General features: G+C 45.4%; 3 protein-coding genes across 4 annotated transcripts; 2 read left to right on the forward strand and 1 right to left on the reverse strand.

Annotated features, from left to right (window-relative positions):
- Positions 1-4,029: 4,029 nt before the first annotated feature.
- Positions 4,030-4,583, reverse strand: LOC100717788 (histone H2B type 2-E-like). Its single transcript, XM_003478875.5, has one exon. The coding sequence runs from the start codon at positions 4,581-4,583 to the stop codon at positions 4,203-4,205; it is 381 nt and encodes a 126-aa protein (XP_003478923.2). The 3' UTR covers positions 4,030-4,202.
- Positions 4,584-4,938: 355 nt separating this feature from the next.
- Positions 4,939-5,443, forward strand: LOC100713054 (histone H2A type 2-A). The gene has a single exon (XM_003478865.4). The coding sequence runs from the start codon at positions 4,939-4,941 to the stop codon at positions 5,329-5,331; it is 393 nt and encodes a 130-aa protein (XP_003478913.1). The 3' UTR covers positions 5,332-5,443.
- Positions 5,444-6,431: 988 nt separating this feature from the next.
- Positions 6,432-10,493, forward strand: LOC100714163 (histone H3). Of its 2 annotated transcripts, none has more exons than XM_063252421.1 (2): positions 6,432-7,175; positions 8,076-10,493. In XM_063252421.1, the coding sequence occupies exon 1, from the start codon at positions 6,432-6,434 to the stop codon at positions 6,840-6,842; it is 411 nt and encodes a 136-aa protein (XP_063108491.1). In that variant the 3' UTR covers positions 6,843-7,175; positions 8,076-10,493. The 2 variants fall into 2 exon arrangements, with proteins under 2 accessions (XP_063108491.1, XP_063108492.1); XM_063252422.1 differs by having other exon boundaries at positions 9,060-10,493.
- The last annotated feature ends 9,507 nt before the right edge of the window (positions 10,494-20,000 follow it).

Raw genomic sequence — 20,000 nt, forward strand, 5'->3', positions numbered from 1 at the left:
TCTTTCTCACCAAAATTCATGCTTACAGTTGTGAAAGCAAAACTTATCATCAGGGACCTGGCCAAGATCCCCAACTGCCTATATGAGGGGTACACAAAAGGGTAAAATAAGAAAGAGATAAATTTAGTAATACATGAAGTGGGTATGTGACGTCAGTGCTTCAGGCCAGAAGGAGCCCAAGATACTTCAAAACAGCCACTATGTATTGGGTGCATACAATGTAGGAGGGTGAGTAGAGTCAAGTTCAATTTAAGATTCAGATTGATGACTCAGCAGGCAATAGATAATCCTGGGATGACTCAGGAGGATAGATATGATCTTGCCTTGGAGTGTTCTTTTTAATCTTAGTAGTTTTAGTTTAGTCTTAGTGGGCAGGAGAGGATGGCCCCTCAATAAGAGCAAATGGTGACATAGGGGAATGAAACTCCCAACCTACTAGATGTCCAGTATGATTTCCTTTTCTCTAAAGTTGAAGAATGAATTTTAGGAATAACAGTAGTTAAGGGCAGAATATATTAAGAGAAAGTAAGCTTCTGTCTGAGAGACAGAAAGGCTCCCAAGTGGGTTGCCAAAGATTGTCTTTTCTAGGGACTTTTACAGAGCAAAAAAACCACAAAGTGAGATATGTCTAAGGTGGCGAATCTGGGAACTGGAAAGGTGGTCATAGGGTGGGACACAACTATGATTAACCAATAAGATTAATTGCTTGGGTAAAATTGATTAAATCGGGGACAAAGGGGAAGTGAGTCATGTAGCAAGTGGGCATAAATATAGAACAGTGGCTTTCCATAGGAGGTTGGGATGGTGACTCCTGACTTCCTCAAGGCTATAGAGATCTATTTAGAATATCAAGTCCTCGTGCTTATCCTTAGGAAGTTATCCTTAGGAAGTAGGTGGATACATTTGATTTATCTTTTGTCTTGAGGTATGGCCCACAGCAGAAGTGTCTGTCTCCCCCCAGAGTTGCAAGGTATCTGGGCTTCTGCACTGGTTTCTTCCAGGGCCTAGCCCTCTCTGACTGCCTATAGTATTTGTCTAACTCAGTTGCCTGTAAAAATAACAATGGGAAGTCTCAAAAGTGTAATACCACAATATCAAGCCTCCACTTATCCCTTAGGGAAGTAGGCAAAGTTAGCTATGGTGAATTTCTTGTCCCCAACAAAAACCGACATTTGTTTTGGCTGTATTACAAGTATTTGTGTTATTTCCCACAGTAAAGGCAAATTAAAAAAAAAAACAAAACTTTGCATACTGACATAGATCGTGCAGGGGATACTATAGTAAGCAGAATAGAAAAATTCTCTGTCCACAGAACTTAATTCTGCTTGGTAGATAATTGAAAAGAAGCCTGTGTATAACATTCGGGGGTGATGTGTGCTATGAAGCAAGTAGAATATGAACTAGAATGAGAATAGGGCTCTGATCAGTTAATATTTAAGAGACTGGACTAGAGTAAGTAACAAGATAACTGAGCTGTCACGTTCATGGGGTACAGAATTCTAAGAATAGACAGTAGTAAGTGGACCAGCCCTATGGTGGGCACATGTTAAGTGAGTTGAATTATAGTGACCACTGGAACAGTCACACCAAGACAAGCTGTTGGGGTACAGTTATAATGAAAGAACATTTTTTTTTTTTTTTTGTCTTTTTTGTTTTTATCCGTACCAGGGATCGAACTCACGACTGCCTGCTTGCAAGGCAGGCGCTTATGCCGCTGAGCTAAATCCCCAGCCCAGAAAGAACATTTTTGTAAAATAACAAACTTACAGGCATTTTGTGATCAATCAGAGGTCTCTGACCAAGTTAGTATTCTGCTAAATTCAACTGACCTTGACAGTGTCTACCGCCCAGCTGCATAACTTTGAGGAGCACTGAGTCAAAATAGTTGTCTATACCTGAAGGCACACTGGGCTAATGAATGCTATGCTCATTCTGTAAGGGCCCCCTCCCCTTGTTCCCAGAGTGTTTCTATTGTTTCAAGACTAGCCTGTCAACATATGACTCAATGCATGTAAACTCTTATGCAATGTTTTGTCACTTGCTTTGTACCTCTCACTTTAAAATTCTTTTTAAGAGACTTTTTAAAGAATCGGAACTGGGGATCAAACTCACAACCACATGCTTGCAAGGCAGGCGCTTATGCCGATGAGCTAAATCCCCAGGCCCCCCATTTTAGAATTCTATATAAACTACACTTTTCCTAAATTCAGTGCTGTTGCCTTATTATCTTGCAATACCCCTTTGTGGAACTATGCTGGAATAGTGTGCTAGTGTAAAGATAAACCACTGCCTTCTTGTCTGCACAGTGCAGTCTTCCTTTCAGTTTGCTTGGTTTGGGATGTTCCCACAACAAAGCAAGATAGGCATTGAGCAAGGAAGATTTGCAAGAAAGGAGATCAGAGGGGTAGTGGAAGTAAAATTGTACAGCCATTGGAGAGCCTTATAGACCACTGCAAAGATTTAGATTTGAGATGGAGTTTTTGGAGATTTTGACTGGATGTCCTGATTTGACATTTCTTGTTTTACTTACACATTTAAAAAAAAAAAAAACCTCTCTGGGGGGCAGGGATATAGCTCAGCAGCACAGTGCCTGCCTCAAAAGTAGGAGGTCCTGTGTTCGATTCCTGGTATCCCCACACCAAAAAAAAAAAACCCCTCTGGATGCTTCATTGAAAAATAAATCACAGAAAACCAAACACAGAGGCAGGTAAAATATCAAGGTGACACACTAAAAAGTTCAGGAGAGATATATTTTAAATGAAATTGACAAATTGAATGTAGGTAATGACAAAGTGAAGAAAAAAGGATAAACTTTGAGATTTTGGACTGAGCACTTTGGAAACATAAGTCTGCACTGAGCACTTGGAAAGATAAGTCTGCTATTTACTGATGAGTGATGAGCAGGTGTGAAAAAAACCCCAAGATTATTGTTTTGAACAAAATTTTGAGAATCTTGGTACTTCAAGTGGAAATTTCAAATATCCTATGTGAACACACACACAAAAAATTCATGAACTATTTGAAAATAAACTATAAATTTGCTAACATTTTTTTCAAGATACTATGGCCTAGTTCTTTAAAAAGATGTACTGTGTAAGCACAACAGCATTTTCACCATATTAAATTTAATAGTGATTCCATAAATCCATAAATATAAAGCACTGTGCTGCTGAGCTATATCCCTGCCCCCAAGAGAGGTTTTTTTTTTTTTAATATGTAAGTAAAACAAGAAATGTCAAATCATGACATCCAGTCAAAATCTCCAAAAACTCTCCATCTCAAATCTAAATCTTTGCAGTGTTCTATAAGGCTCTCCAATGGCTGTACAATTTTACTTCCACTACCTCTCTGATCTCCTTAAATCCATAAATGGGTTTATGGATTTAATATGTAAGTAAAACAAGAAATGTCAAATCATGACATCCAGTCAAAATCTCCAAAAACTCTTCATCTCAAATCTAAATCTTTGCAGTGGTCTTTATATAAGGCTCTCCAATGGCTGTACAATTTTACTTCCACTACCCCTCTGATCCCCTTTCTTGCAAATCTTCCTTGCTCAATGCCTATCTTGAGCTCAATAGCGAATCACTATTAAGTTTCTCTTGTTTTTGTTACAGTGGTGAGGATTGAACAGTTTTTGAGGCAAGTACATGGCCATTAAACTACAACCACAGCATGATTTCAATTTATTGTTTAAACACAGAAAGCGCAGTCGTGCATTAGAGGACTGTCACCACTGCCTTGCCAACTGGAGGACACCCAACTTGTTGTACCCTTGTGAACCCGGATTTTGCGTATCCCTTGGGTGGGTAAGCTTCTCAATACCAACAGCCTTCGTTGAGGTCACAAAGCAGCCAGGCAGGCACGCTTTATCTCCGGGCCAAAAGGGCACGCTGGAGGGAACATCAGCGAGCCTAGTGCTCTCGGGCAAAGCCCGGCCTGTCTTAAGCCCACATCCCGGGAGGTCCTGCCGACCTCGGCAGGCCGAAGGACACCGCCAGTGACTTGAAACCCACGTGACGTCTGGTCTAGGAGGGGCTGTAGCTTTACTGGCCGGATGGGGAAAGACAGGCCACACGGCTTGTGCACCTAAAGACGTCCCCCAGGCGGCATGAGGACAGCCTCTTTCTCTTGACGAGGTGGGTGGCTCTGAAAAGAGCCTTTGCAAAGCGTGGCCGGGGAGCGCCAAGTACGAACGGCACTCACTTGGAGCTGGTGTACTTGGTGACCGCCTTGGTGCCCTCCGACACGGCGTGCTTGGCCAGCTCGCCCGGCAGCAGCAGGCGCACGGCCGTCTGGATCTCGCGGGACGTGATGGTCGAGCGCTTGTTGTAGTGTGCCAGGCGAGACGCCTCGCCAGCGATGCGCTCGAAGATGTCATTGACGAAGGAGTTCGTGATGCCCATGGCCTTGGACGAGATGCCCGTGTCGGGGTGCACCTGCTTCAGCACCTTGTACACATAGATGGAGTAGCTCTCCTTGCGGCTGCGCTTGCGCTTCTTGCCGTCCTTCTTCTGGGCTTTGGTGACAGCCTTTTTGGAGCCCTTCTTGGGAGCCGGAGCGGACTTGGCCGGCTCCGGCATGGCGCCAAGAGCCACCAGGGATAACCCCTAACAAGTAGACAAGCGCCGCGCCAGCCCGGCGGGGCACTCCGCGACGCCAGGATATTTATAGAGGCCGCATGCAAATGAGGGTTTCGGACGCGCAGCGCTGCGATTCGCGAGTTCTCAGCGGAGCGGAGGCGTGGGGGACGAGATTATGTAAATGAGTAGAATCTGGCCAAGCTCTCCTATTGGCCCTCAGGCCAAAGCCAGGTTTTAACCAATGAGCGTGCTTCGCGGACAATCCGCGCTCTGGCTATAAAAGGGTGAAGCGTCACCGTTCGCGACGGTTTTCCCGGTGTTTGAGTGGTAGCTGTTTGTGGTGCGGGTCGCTGTGATGTCTGGCCGAGGCAAGCAAGGAGGCAAGGCCCGCGCTAAGGCCAAGTCGCGCTCCTCCCGCGCCGGGCTGCAGTTCCCGGTGGGTCGGGTGCACCGCCTACTGCGCAAGGGCAACTACGCCGAGCGGGTGGGTGCCGGCGCACCCGTCTACATGGCGGCTGTGCTCGAGTACCTGACGGCCGAGATCCTGGAGCTGGCTGGCAACGCGGCCCGCGACAACAAGAAGACGCGCATCATCCCTCGCCACCTGCAGCTGGCTATTCGCAACGACGAGGAGCTGAACAAGCTGCTGGGCAAAGTCACCATCGCCCAGGGCGGCGTTCTGCCCAACATCCAGGCGGTGCTGCTCCCGAAGAAGACGGAGAGTCACCACAAGGCGAAGGGCAAGTGAGGCCTCCGGGCGGAGGCCCCCGCGCAACGCGCGCCCCTGAGGGGCGCTTGTGAAATCAAAGGCTCTTTTCAGAGCCACCCACTCTTTCAAGTAAAAAGGAGTTGTCAACAGATCCAGGTTCCTCCCGACCTTTTTCCCAGCAGTACACGCCGAGCCCAGGGATGGGACGGGAGGGCAGTGAGCGCCTTCTGCACTCCGCTTGCATCCGCGTCCCCCTGCCGGTTTCTTGGGCTCACTCCCTACCTCGCCCGGGTCGGGCCGTGGACCTTGGGAGTTGCTCACCTCAGGCCGCGCAAACATCTCGCGGGCGGGCCGCGTAGCACTCTGCGATGAACGCTAAGGCCAGGGGCGGAGCCGAGTGCCCCCGCCCCCGCGGGCCTTGGCTGCCCTAGCGAGGTGCAGTTCGGGCGGGGCGCTGTTGTCGCCGCCGCGCCTAACGGGAGTGGAACGCGCAGGTTTCGGTAGCGTGGAGGGTCTCGGTCTGAGCTTCGCCGGGCTCTCTTGCACACCTGACGTAGCCCCCGTGGCGGACACTGACTCGCCCCTCTGGGCTTTCGCAGCGTGACTTCCCCAAGACCACGCTCCCATCGAAAGGCTACGAACAGGCGGCCGAGAGGTGACCGGCTGCCAGAGTGCCCTGAAAGGTGCAAGGGGCTGGGGGGAAGGGGACGAAAAGTTGAGTCTCAACTCCGGACCCACACTGCAGCGCACGAGGCAAAGGGCTCTCGCGGCAGTCCGTTTTGAAAGAAAGGATGAGGGTCCCAAGGGGGACCGACTGACTGACTCTTGAGCAGCAGCGCTCAGAGGCCACTTGCACTCAGACAGCCACTGCATACCAGGTCCGGAAACTGCTGGCAGAGGGGGAAAGCGGAGAGCGAGGCGGGGACGGGGCGGGACGCGGCCAGGCTGGGCGCGGCCCGAGCCAATGAACGGCTCGGGGGCGGGTGGCGTCACAGCCAATGGCCCGCCAGCGCGGGCCTTTCAATTGTTTTTTCCCGCCCAATCGGGAAATGACTGTGCCTATAAAAGGCTGCTGCGCCAGTCCTGCGCGTCGTTAAGGTCCTAACCGCTGCCCCGTCAGTTTCGTGTCCCTGTACGCTATGGCCCGAACGAAGCAGACCGCCCGCAAGTCGACCGGCGGCAAGGCCCCGCGGAAGCAGCTGGCCACCAAGGCGGCCCGCAAGAGCGCGCCGGCCACGGGCGGCGTGAAGAAGCCGCACCGCTACCGGCCGGGCACCGTGGCGCTGCGCGAGATCCGGCGCTACCAGAAGTCCACCGAGCTGCTGATCCGCAAGCTGCCTTTCCAGCGTCTGGTGCGCGAGATCGCGCAGGACTTCAAGACGGACCTGCGCTTCCAGAGCTCGGCCGTGATGGCGCTGCAGGAGGCCAGCGAGGCCTACCTGGTGGGCTTGTTCGAGGACACCAACCTGTGCGCCATCCACGCCAAGCGCGTCACCATCATGCCCAAGGACATCCAGCTGGCTCGCCGCATCCGCGGGGAGCGCGCCTAAGCAGGAAGCGCGCGCCTCGCCTCGCCCGGTCCATCGCACACAAAGGCTCTTTTCAGAGCCAACCACGGCGGCACTTGAAGGGCTGTACCGCTTACGCCCAGCTTCTAAGGGTGCTCGCGGGGCCGGGCGGGGGTTCGGGCCTTTGGGTCCGGAAAACCTTGGCCCGGCTTCCTGCAGTGATGTGTTTAGTTGCCTTCCGGTGTCACTTCCTAGCCACTGCCCACCCAGGCCGACTACTTGACCCCTGCTTGATCTCGGCTCCGGGCCTCTGGCTCCCTGGGGTCCTACCCTTTCACAGCGGACGCGCTCTGGCTTGGCCTACTCGGCCTGTTCGTAAGTGTAAACGGAGGGCGGGGCAGGAGGTTTGGAAGCAGATCCGTGGCGACAGCTCAGCATCTGGTCTCTAAGGGTTTCCGACCCGCAACTTGGCTACTGCTGCAGTGGATCGTCTTTGCGTTGTCACCACTGGCCTGCCTTATCCCTTTATGCTCACCAAATGACTGCCGAGCGCTAATCTTCTCGTGCTTTTTAGTGGGACATAACCCCCTCTAAGTCGTCCTTCGGCGAGTTTTCGACATAGGAAAGTTAGTTCCGTGCTACATGAGCCATGCTCAGCAGTGCTACGTGCCAGTCGCTAGTTTTTGTTGGCGCTGTGGGCGCACTTGAGTTTTCTCAGCTTGTTAATCCTCGGCATCCCAGCATATATTGCTGTGAGCCGTTTTCCTAGGTTTGCTCGGGAATTTTTGCTTTTGTTTTGTTTTTCTTTTTCTCCTCTTGCCCAGCATAGAAGGTAGTGGCTCCCTGCCTCTATTCCAATACAACATAGCCAAATAGCCCTCCAGTTACTAATGAATAGGCATGGGCCAGACCACAAGCAAGGTTCTGGTGTCCAATCCATTATCTTGAACTTCTGAGTCCGATCCTGACCATGGCAGCTGAAAGGGTTTTGGCCCTGGCGGGACACTGTAGCCGGTAAAGCCAAGGAACTCCTATCTCTCCCCCATCCTTAGGAATCTATCTCTGGCGCCAAAGACCAATGGGCTACCTGTGCATCCCTAATGCCCCCCTTAGGTTCCACCCCAAGCCGAAGCTACTTATATGCCTCACTCTACGTGTTCCACGGAGAGATCGCCGACCCGGGGGTGGAGATGTCGCGCCCCGGGGAGTTGGGGGTGTCTATCTCCCCACATTCTCAAAATGAAGGTTATTTATATTTCATACTTATCTTTTCAGCCGCCGCCGGTCCTCCCCCACAGCAGCAGCAAGATGTATGGTGAACCTGGGTTTCAATGACCAGCATAACCCAGGCCACTTTCTGAGAGCCAGATCTTGAGGCAGTGTGGCTCCCTGCTCTTGCTTTTACTGTAGTGCTTCTGGAAGATATCCTGAGATGCAGCCAGAGCTCTCTGTAATTGTGAGACTGTCCCGCAAGGCTCTAAGTCCAACTTTCTGGGTGGCACTGAAATCATCTCCTTCCCCTCTACCCTCTCTTTTCCCCACTCCCTCATCTCTCCTACTAGCATCTTGCCTCAAAGGCTGAGTCCAGCTTGAGGTTGAATTACCAGGTGAGAGAAGTCAAGGACTAGCCTAACTGGCTAGGGGACTGGCATGGGATCTAGAAAGGCCACACTATAAGACACACCTTACCTTTGTGGATCTTTATTTGCACCTAGAAATGGCCAACAATTCTTTTACTACAGTTGATAAGTAAAAGGAGAATTCACAGGCTGTGTGGTGTAGGGGCCCTCCCTGTAATCCCAGCACTAGGGAAATTGAGGCAGAAGGATCACTTCGAGTTCAAGGCCAGCCTGAATTGCAGAGAACTGCTTTTATTTCTAGTATCAGGGATTTCAGAATAGGCTGTTACAGGCTGAATTATGCCCACTTACCCCATTCATATCTTGAAACCCTACTCTTAGTTACTCAGAATTTGACTGTATTTGGAGACAGGATTAAGAGGTGATTAAATCAAAACGGAGCCATTAGGGTGGGCCTAATACAAAATCATGACACCCTTATAATAAGAGGTTAGCATAGTGAGGAGCACATGAACAAGCCAACATTCTGATGTTGGACTTCTAAGCTCCAGAATTGTGAGAAAATACATTTCTCTTATTAAAGCACCCCTAGTTTGTGGTATTTTGTTGCCGTGGCCTGCTGTGGTTTGAGATGTGTCCCCTGAAAGTTTCACTTGTGCTAAAAATTGTGTCACCACAGAGAGCTCCAGAGATCCCGCCATGGAGAGACTCAGGCAGCTTATTCACCCGCCCTCTTGGTAAGCACCTGCAGCTTGGGCCTGGAAAAGAACCGTTACCTGTGAGCCTACTGTTACTCGAGCTGAAAATCAAGCACCCTTCTCCCACCTGCCCCTTTCCCCTTAGCTACTGGGGATAGATGTTTCAACATTCTTGGGAGGATGACCATATGCAGTAAAGCAAATATGGGGGATTTCTTTCTATCTTCTGTTTGAAGGCACAGGTTGTTTTCACTGTTTTGTTATGTTTCTTTTGCTCTATTCAGTATTCTCAATTGGTTTTACAATGTTCTATTTTTGGTTTGATTTTACAATACGTAATTGACTGGACAGCTATTGTTAAGTTAAAGAGATATACCATAGTACTTATTACTACTATCCCAGTATCCTACTGTGAAATCCTGTACCAATTTCACTGCATTGTCTCGATTGGCTTTGTTCTGTCTTGTGCTGTTGCATTTTTACAACTTTCAAAATTAAAAAAAAAAAAATACATGTTAAGACTCATGCATGTGTAGAATCTATAAACAGTTTATGAGAACTGGCCTTATGACAATTGATGAAATGAACAGATGCTTTGAAGAAAAGGAGACACTAAAATAGCCAGTGCTGATCCTGGAGTGTCATAACGTGAAACCCAGCAATAGTGTTATTATTTGTTCAGAGTGATATTAACCTGGGTTTATTCAAAGTCAACATAATTGAAGATATGGGTAACTGTATATATGTTTAAGTGTATAGAATTGATAACCATATTTCTAAGTTTTTGTTGGATAGTTGAACAGAACTGGTTGCAATCTCACTGTTTGAATCCCCACTTTATATGCTCCACTTTAGTATCTTGAATAACTATTTGTAAGAAGACAATCTGTAATCATCAACTAGTGATTTCTTACCTTTTATTTTTTCTTTGAAATCATGTATTATTTCTACCCGTTTTCTGTTTTTTTAGTCTTTCTTTAAATTCAGTTTTAAAAAGAAGACACTACAGTACCCAGTGCTGATCACGGAGTGTCATGATGTGAAATCCAGCAATACTATTATTCTTTGTTCAGAATAATTTTAACCTGCTTTAGTTGTTTAAACATAAATGAAGATATGGATAACTGCATGTATGTTTAAATGTATAGGATTGACAACCATGTTACTAAGTTTTTGTTGGACAGTTGATTAGAACTTTTTGAAGTCTCTCTGTTTGAATTCCCACTTTACATGTTCCATTTTTGTACCTTGAACAACTATTTGTAAAATGACATCAACTAGTGATTTCTTACTGTTTCTTTTTCTCTGAACGTATATACTATTTCTACCTACTTTCTGTTTTGTTTAATCTTTCTTTAAATAAAATTTTTTTAAAAAAATTATAAAAATAAATGAATAAAAATTGTGTCACCACAGAGATTGTTGTCTCCAGTGTGGCCATGTTGAGAGAAAGTGAAACCTTCAGGAAATAGGTCTTAGCACTGGGTAAGCTGATCATGGGGACATGACCCTGCTAGTCTTGTGGAATTAGTTCTAGCCAGAGCTTAATATAAAAGGCCATTCCACATGCTTTCCCATTCTGCACTGGCCTGTTCCCTGTTTCTCCACATTTTGACACAGCCAGGAGCCCCTCACTAGGACGTAAGTACCATGCTATAAGGGCCCTCAGCCATCAGAATTATGAGCCAAATAAACAGCTTTATAAAGTACCCAGCCTCCAATATTTTGTTATAGCAACAGAGAATGTACTAATACATAACCCTAGAAAATGCAGATCCTATGGTCCCTGACCAGAGAGCACTTAGACCCTTAATGGACAATGGGATCCTTGGGATCTGTACTCAGCTAGTTCTAAAAAATACTCTGGGGTTTCCCTTCAGATCATATAAATTTTTCACCTTTTCAATTATTTCCAAAAGCAGCAATAACTTAGAGCTGTATAGGGACTGGCTGTATAGGGATGGCCTGCAACATCTCATCATTGAAATTTGCTAAAAGGTTTTCAGAAGATAAGTGACTTCTCCATGTTTCAGAGCTGAGCAGACCCCTGCTTACCCCTGAGCATGTAGATTTTCCCATGTCAGAGCATTTCCCCATAACAGTCATAGATCCCGAGCTAAACTGACACTCAAACATTTCAAAGCAAAATGCCAACCAACTTAAAACATCAAAAATGTCCAAGACCTCCACAGTCCTGGGATTTGAGGACAGCCAGCACATGTCATGGCTAAGGCAGCCTGATTGTCCCTAGCTTAGTAAGAATGATGATGTCCTGCCTTCACCCTTCGCTTCATTTTCTTCCACTTCTGCCCCTCTTGCTGACAGAGAAGTCTTCACTCAAAGATGGAAGGGTGAAAGGTAAGAGAGAGAAACACTGGCTAATCCAAGGCCTCTCTGGGCTGCTATGGGACCGTGGAAACCCTCCAGTTTAATTCTTTTATTTCCTGTTGAAGATGACCCTTAAGGACAGGGCCTTGTCTCCCTCATGTTCTGTCCAGAGCTGATATACAACAGAGGCTCTGCACTTGGACCATGAAAGAATTCCACAGTCACCGGTCCTGCTGAGCTAGCTTCCTGTCTGGAGGGAGAAAAACGGCATATCCACACTTTGAGGAAGTGTGGTCTGTCTAACCCAGTCCTCTTCTGCCTGGGCCCATCCTACCTATCAGCAGCCATCTTAGCAATTTGAACCATAGGGTCAAGGTGACAGAATCTGATTCCCACTGTGATTGGGTGGGACAATAAGAAATTCTCCAGAACCTTCAGGATTTCCAAACTGCCACAGGAATTTTAGTGTTACAACATTTATACATTTTTGGTGAAAGGACAAAGTTCACATTCCTGCCACTATCCTGTGAAGGTCAAACTTCTTAGGCCTAATAAGAAAACTTTTGGAATTTTGAGTTGGCTTAAGAAACTGAGGCAAAACAGTATCCAATTTTTGACACCAGTATAAAAATTTTAACTATTCAGGTACATAAATAGTTCTGTGTTTGCAAATTAAAGGGAAACAAGCAAAAAGCAATTCACAGTCTCATGAAAATTTTCATACATCAGACCTGCTTTCTGGGAAAAGTCTTCCATGAAACTTGTGTTGTTAATTGGATTTGAGTCTTTTGATAACACTGATGCTGCCCTCAGCCAAGGCAGTGGTAGAAGGAGACAAAGTTACAGTTATGGATATGAGGGAATTATAGAAGATAGACTGAATAAGATTTGGCAGTGTAGGCATTTGGAGAATGCGAGAGGAAGGAGCTTCTGGTCTGAGGGCTCAAAGATAATGGTAGATTTCACTAAGGTGGGGAATTCAGGGAGCAGAAATTGCTTTTAAAACCAAGAAGATGCACAAGGCCTTCCCTGACACTGAGGCTGACATTTATTATTATCTAAGAGAACATACCCATCAAGAATAAGCAATATTAATTCATTAAATACAGAGGTTTTGCTGGAGGTATCTGCAGGGGATCCCTCCATAGATAAGGATAACAGAAGACAGGGAATCGGGTGAGATCTACACAGGGTTATGGAGAAGAGCACTAAGGCACATACCATGGGTAAGCAGAAACATGTAGGGAAGTTAGCAGATGAGCATGCCAAGAAACAGAAAGCACAGCGGGAAAGAGATGATGGTCACCTAAAGAGTATGGCTCGGGTGTCACCGGGAAGCTGGTCCCAGTGCTGCAAGGGACTGCCCCTTTTCTTCTTTGGTCCTTGATTCTTTGCGCTCTTGTGAAGAAATTTGGTCAAGACACATACGAGCTGAGTAGGAGTATCAGTAGAATTTACTGTGAAGTAAACAGTTACATCTTCCAGCTAGAAAGCAGGCACCACTTACTTTGCCTGTGAGTCTGGATACCAGTATTTTATGTACACAGGGGGAACTCTTAGGATTCCAGCAACAAGAGAAATTATGTTGTTTATCGACATTTTATTTAGAAGTTACTTTGGAATTGCAAAATGTCTTCCTGTCCTTTTTAGATAGTCAGTGCTTCCCCAAGGGACTTGATCATATAAGAAACTTAGAAATTTATGAAAGATAGGTTCTTAATTTAACCCAGGTTCCAGCCTAAGGCAGAGGAGTCTTTAAGAACATTTCCTTTCTCAATGTCATTGGGCTGTAGGCTTTGGCAGCCTGGAAAGCTGTAAGCCTTGTTTTGGGACTCAATGGCCAAGTATCAGAAGACTGCACAATGTGTAACTTGAAAATGTCATCATGCGCTGTGGGATCACTTAAGATGAGAGACCTAACAAATGATTGTAAACATTTTATACACTGAAGTCTCGGCTTCTTTACTTAACTGATAACGTATATGAGTCTGGCCCTTCTCCCATTTAGGCTTCCTGAAGTCTATCTGCCTAATTCCAAGAAGGCAAATGTGGTGTCAACAGGACCACATTGTACACTAAAGTTTAGATATAAATCTATACTAAGCTCAGTGAGTGCTGACTTCACTCTATATATTTCTTCTTACATCTCTCTTCTCTCTATACATCTCATAAAATAAAATTATTTTATTTATTTATTTTACTTTTTATTTTTTGGAGTTTTTTGAGACAAGCTCTCACCACATAGTTCAGGCTGGACTCGAACTCACTATGGAGCCCAGGCTGGCCTCAAACTTGATGCAATCCTCCTGCCTCACCCTACTAAGTCGAGCAGGAAACATCAAGTGAAGAGCTAATGTAAAAAGCTCAGAGAGGAAGCAAAGAGAGGTACAGGAGACACACGTCTGAGGTTCTCTGTTCAATTCATTCTTCACCTGCTGACTCCTGCTCCCCTGACTCCACCAACATCTAGGAGAGAAAATCTTCTCTCCTAGAGAAGCTGTCACCTCTGCGCTTTAAATCTTTCCAAGCTCTCACCCCATTGCCTTCATGATGAAATCCACACATGCACATCATAGACAGTACAAAGAAGCAGAAACTAAGCATTAAGTCACAGGCTGGGAAGTCCTGGCTCTGCCTCTCGCTCACCATCCACATGTGTCTCCCCAGGTCTCAGATGTTCTCCGTTAAGTGAACAGAATGAAACCTGCCTAATAGTGTTTTTTGGAGATGACCAAAGAAATAATACCTATATAGTGAAAAGCAGTGTCTCATCTAAAATGAGGAGGAAATTAATACTATTATTTATTAACTATTTAAGACAATTAAAATAATTACAAAGGCAAAGCTCAGCACTCCTAAGCTGTCAACTTCTTCTGGCTGGTGATTAGATGTTCCTGAGCTACATTCCCTTAGCTGCTCAAGTCTACTCTGGTCCTACCCGCTCTCTGTAATTCCCAGCTGTGTCACAGCTTGGCAAATTCTGTTTTCTGTCCAGGAATTTTCCTGTCCTTCCCAGGTCAGCATTCTAGTCTTCAGGATTCAGAACCAGGAAGCTTCCCTCATGTGTCACACTGCCACCACCACCTCCCATACTGCTCTGCTCAGGCCAACAGAGAGCATTCCCCTCAGGGTCTAACAAGCATAACCTCTCCTCTATTTTAGCAATCCCTCTGGATTCATTTGTGCTTCCTCATAGTTATGTCACGGTTGGTATTTCACCAGATTCATCTCAGTAGATCAACACCCTGACCATGCCTGAAATATAGTAGCTAGTCAAGGAATGTCTGAAGAGGGACCCAATTCTGCCAGGCTCTGAATTTTCATGCAAAATGTCACAGTCCCCAGATCTTTCCCAGGTCTCAGGAATTTGCAGGTCAGAGGAAGTCCAACCTGGCTCCAAAATAAATTCATCCAGGTTGAACCCTGAAAGGGAAGGCAGGTAGCTAGCCTGTGCTGACCCGTTTTGCCAATGAATAGCTAAAGTCTACTATTATTGTGGTCTGAGCTGAGGAGCTCTTAAAAGGAAATGCTTTAGGGAAAGGTGCACACTTGTAGTAAACTAAATAATAGACCTTTCAAGATATCCACCTCCCTGTACCTGGAATTTGTGTTACTTTGTATAGGAAGGGAACTGTGGTCATGAATAAGACTGGACATGGGGAGCATACAATGGGTCATCAGAATGGATACTGTAATCACCAGTTCTTACTTAAGGAAAACAAGAAGGCCAGTGAGGAAGAGGATGCTATGATGACAGAAGCAGAGACTGGAGCAATTGTCCAGGAGCAAAAAGCTGCCAGCAGTTTCTAGAAGCTGAAGAACAAAGGAACAGATAATCCTCTGGAGCTTCCCCAGGTAACTAGTCCTCAGGCACATGTTTTGGACACCAAAGACTCATCTGGCATTTCTGACCTCCAAAACTAGAAGAGAATACATTTAAGTTCCTTAAACCACAAAGTCTGTGATAACATTAAAATATCAATAGAAAACTTACTTTGCTTATTTTTTTAATTTTTCACACTGGGGATCAAACTCATGACCTTGTGCTTGCCAGGCAGGAGCTTATACCGCTAAGCTAAATCCCCACCCCAGTGGCAGAAGACTTAATTCTCCATTGTCACATTCATAAAAGACACAAGAGCTTTCTACTTGGAAAGATGGAGATTTGAATGTGATCAAGGGCAGAGGGAGAAAGGGAAGAAAAGTGGCAGTAGTGGAGGAAAAGGAATCAAAAGACTGCAGGCCCACAGGAATCCTCTTGTGGCTGCAGGCTGCTCTGGGCCTGACCGGCTTCCCTGATTTAGCCCAGAGTTTCCCAAAGCATCTATTATCTTTTGAAAGTGGCACTGAGTTCTTGCAATTATTGGCCTCCCCAAGTATGACAGATAATCATGATGTCAACGTGAATGGATTAAGAAACACCTAGCAAATTAGTGGAACATGGTTCTGCTCATGTCTGTGGATGACTGATACAAAGGCCACCAAATGAGGAGGAAAGACCCTCAGGATATGTATAGCACCAGTCATTAAGTTCTAAGAATGAGAAGGCAAAAAAAAAGGTCATTTGCCCTCCTGCTGCTTTGGAGAAGCTGTGGTCTCGGCCATCTGCTTTGGACATTCACTTCCAGTTCCTTCAGCTTTCCAGCACAGACCCTTGGGCTTTCCAACATGGACTCGAACCAAACTGAGTGAGCTCCATCTAAGCCTTCAACTTTTAACTAGGTTCTCCAGCTCCCCAGCACACAGTTGGTCATTTTGTATTCTTCCACCTCTGAATCCACAGCTGGCCATCGTAAACCTACTACGTAAATCCTTTATGTATCATGTAAACATTTTATATATCATATATGTGATGTATATAATATCATATGGTATTGTGTTAAACCTGTCCCTCCAGAGCACGCTATCCGATACCTCACAGGCCACCACCGGCCTCACTATAGGCTGACAGCAACAGAGGCAGCCTCTTCAGAACTGTCACGGGAAGCTCACACCTACAGCATTGTGATGATGATTCCCTGGAGTGCCAGAACAAAAGACCAACACCAACTCCAGTTTATTCTTGCACCATTTGAGGCAGCAGAGGTCTGAAATCAAGTTACCATGGTCAAAGGCTCTGGAGGATAATTTTTTTCTTGTTGCTTTTAGCTTCTGGTAACCCTTGGTGTCCCTGGTTTGTGATGGCAGGACTCCAGTCTCTTCCCAACACCACACCAATGTCTCCCAGTCCAGATTCCTTCTCATTTCTCTTATAAACATCACAGTCATTGAATTTAAGGTCTGCCCTACATCTAGGATGATTTCATCAAAAATCCTTAACCTACTGCATCTTCAGCAGCCCTATTTCCAAAGAAAAAGGACAAAATACCAGGGGACAGGGTGTCAAAGATTTCAAGAAGGCAGGTAGCACAATGTGAGCTGCGCATGACAACAATTAACCTCTGAGGTCAAGGGTCCAAATGGAACTGGAAAGGAGCAGCATCCAGGGAAAGAAGTCACATTACAGGCCTCAGGGACAAGGATGAGGGTACTAGGGTTGAGAACAACGGAACAAGCCGTAGCAATGGGCAGGAGGAAGCTGGTGACATTATTGCACATGGAACCTGCCTGAACCCTGGATGCAGGAAGAACAGAAAGGGGTTGCTGAGGGAAAAAGTAATTGAAGATGACTGAACTTCCTTTGTGACTGCCTGGGAAGAGGGCACCACTTTCAAGGATACAGGAGAAGGAGCTCTTAAAGAGTTCACTTCAGGCCATACTGGAGCAGTGCCAGTGGGGCCACCCGTCAGGAGCCATGCTGAGGGTCTGGAGGCAGAGTTGGAGGCCCCACTGGCGTCTCTCAGCTGCCCAGAGGAGGAGAGCAGCAGTCCCCGGGGAAAAGCACATGCAGACATGGTCCAAGCATGACCTATGAGGACACCTGTGCCACTTAGGGATCTGATAGCAACAGGAAGCTGGAGAAGAGTTTTATCTTCAAGTTAGAGAAAAAAATACAATAAGGAAACCAGACTGCTTGATGTCCATGGATGCTCTATAGTTCTGTTAAATAATATGGCAAATGGGTTCACAGATCCTCAGATCCTTTGTGATTTTCAAGTCTTAGGCAATATTTTAGTAAAAGTCAGGGGCATAGCAGGGTGTACCAGAGAATACCATATTGCTTCAACTGCATAAATATCAGGCTTTTTTTCCTTTATAAAATAGGTACTAGAAAAAAAAGATATGTTGTTGTTATGATATGGGGAATGTTCAGAAACGTCAGAAATAAGACGATATCCTGGGAGGAAACTTCCAAGTTATTTGACATGTCTGAATCTGTTTCTTCTACTGTAAAATAAAAACTGTGACAGTGACCTTTCAACATATGTTTTAGGGATTTGAAGTGCTTTGTCTATTGTACATCTTTAGTATCTGGTGACTTTTCGTTTTTATTCCTAGTTTTATAGTTAATTTACATCATAGCAAAGTATCAGACTTCAGCCAAAATAGCCCCTTTATGTCCCTGTGGCATGCAGAATTCCTAAAAGGCCCTGTGATTGCTGAATCCTGGTATCCTTTGAGTTGAGCTGAGATTTTCATCTAATCAAGAAAATATGACAATGTGAAGGGACTTTGCACATGTAATTAAGACCCTTAGTCAGTTGACTTTGAGTTAGTAAAAAGAGACACTCTGACTTAATCAGCAGAGCTCTTGAAAAGAAAGATCGTGTTCTCCCTGAATTAGACCACCGGAAGGGAGACACCCTGGGCTTTGACAGTTCAGAGAAAGCAACCGTGGTGAGGCACCCCTGGCTGTAGGAAGAGAGGTCTCTGTGATTGACAGCCTGAATACTCCAGCTGCTGAGAGTTGCATTCTCCAGACAACTGGAGTGAATGTGGAAGACCTCAGGCTTCAGATGAGAGTGCCACCTGGTTGTTGACATTTTGATTTCAGCCTTGTGAGACTCTCAGCCAAGACTCCAACTATGCCATGCCCCTATCCACAGAACAGATAGATAATAAATGAGTGTTATCTTAAACCACAGCTGGCAATCAATTGTTACACATCAAGAGGAAACTAATACCATATATTTCTCCTATCTTCTTCTTTAAAATCATGACTTTTTTGAAGTGCGGTGGTACATACCTGTAATCCTAGCACTTCAGAAACTGAGACAAGAGTATTGTGGAGAGTTTGAGGTTAGCCTGGGCTACATAATGAGTTAAAGGCCTGTCTGGACATAGCAAAAGAAAAAAAAAAAAAAAAAACAAAGACATAACTTTGCCAGGATCAATGGCACATGCCTATAATCCCCATTTAAAACTCTAAGATTGCAAAGAGCAATCAATTTTTAGTAATAGCAACAATGACGTTAAGTAATAGCAACAAAAACTCTAAAAGTCCCTGGGCATTGTGGGTTAATTTATAGGTTTGGGATTGGGACTACACAGCTCCAAGCCCTGTATAAAAATCATGCAGACACTCTGGAGTGTCTCCTTACTAGTCAATTTGACTGAGTAGACCTTGGTTACAAGTGCAGTCATCAGAAAGGCAGCAGAGAACCAGTCGCCCTCTGTAAGGAGGCCTCTATCTCTCTTGGGAAGGGAAACCAGGTAGAGATGATAGCTGATAAACCAGCTTGGGAAAGTTGATGTAGGTTTTTAAGCAAGACAAGGGTAATATTTTGAAAAGTTATTCTGGCCTTTATAGCTTTATCGTGGCTTAGATGTACAGAATAGATTAAAGAAGACAAGATGAAGTTGGAAAAGAATGGAACCCATTGAGGACTTAGATAAGAACAAAGACTGCAGAAATAGAAAAGATTCAACAAAGCCATGATTTTTTGTTTTTGTTTTTGTTTTTTGGGGCTTGTTTGTTTTGGGGGGTGTTTGTGGTTTTTTGAGACAAGTCTCACTACATAGTTCAACCTGGCCTTAAACTCACTATGTATTGAGGAGATCTTCCTGCTTCAGACTCCAGAATTTGGGGATTCCACTACACTTGACTTAACATAGATATTTTGAAACACATTGTTTTCATCAAAAATATTCTCATTGAACTCTTTTCTTTCTTCCTTTTTTTAGTGATCAAAATCTCACTGATTGGGGCTGGGGATTTAGCTCAGCGGCATAAGCACCTGCCTTGCAAGCAGACAGTCGTGAGTTCAATCCCCGGTACCGATAAAAAGGAAAAAGACAAAAAAAAAATCTCATTGACCACATAATCTCTGCTGACAATGTTTTTTGGGTTTTTGAGAAAGTGTCTTGCTATGTATTTCAGACTGGCCTTGAACTTACTACATAGCCCAGGCTGGCCTCGAATTTGCCACAGTTCTTCAGTCTCAGCCTCCCAAGCGCTGGAATCACAGACATGTGCCACCACACATTAATAGTAAACTCCAAGAGTAATGAACTACTGGAAGGGAAAAGCAAAAGGCTCCTTTGCTCTTTAAAAGAAACTACAATTATTGGATTTGTTACATACAAATCCAGAAAAAATGTACTACTTTGCAACATACAGTATACATACATTCTTATTTATAGCCAAAGGAAACCTACCAATTTCTGCCACTTGCTAATAGAGATAAGTAGTCTGTATTGTTTTAGAAATTAAT

The sequence above is a fragment of the Cavia porcellus genome, unplaced genomic scaffold (assembly GCF_034190915.1).
Source record: "Cavia porcellus strain 051 isolate PalLab524CR breed Dunkin Hartley unplaced genomic scaffold, mCavPor4.1 scaffold_1, whole genome shotgun sequence".
Lineage (NCBI taxonomy): Eukaryota > Metazoa > Chordata > Mammalia > Rodentia > Caviidae > Cavia > Cavia porcellus.

Bases quoted from the DNA above. Each gene is read 5' to 3' on its own strand.
- LOC100713054 (XM_003478865.4), top strand. From the start codon at position 4,939: ATGTCTGGCCGAGGCAAGCAAGGAGGCAAGGCCCGCGCTAAGGCCAAG.
- LOC100717788 (XM_003478875.5), bottom strand. From the start codon at position 4,583: ATGCCGGAGCCGGCCAAGTCCGCTCCGGCTCCCAAGAAGGGCTCCAAA.
- LOC100714163 (XM_063252421.1), top strand. From the start codon at position 6,432: ATGGCCCGAACGAAGCAGACCGCCCGCAAGTCGACCGGCGGCAAGGCC.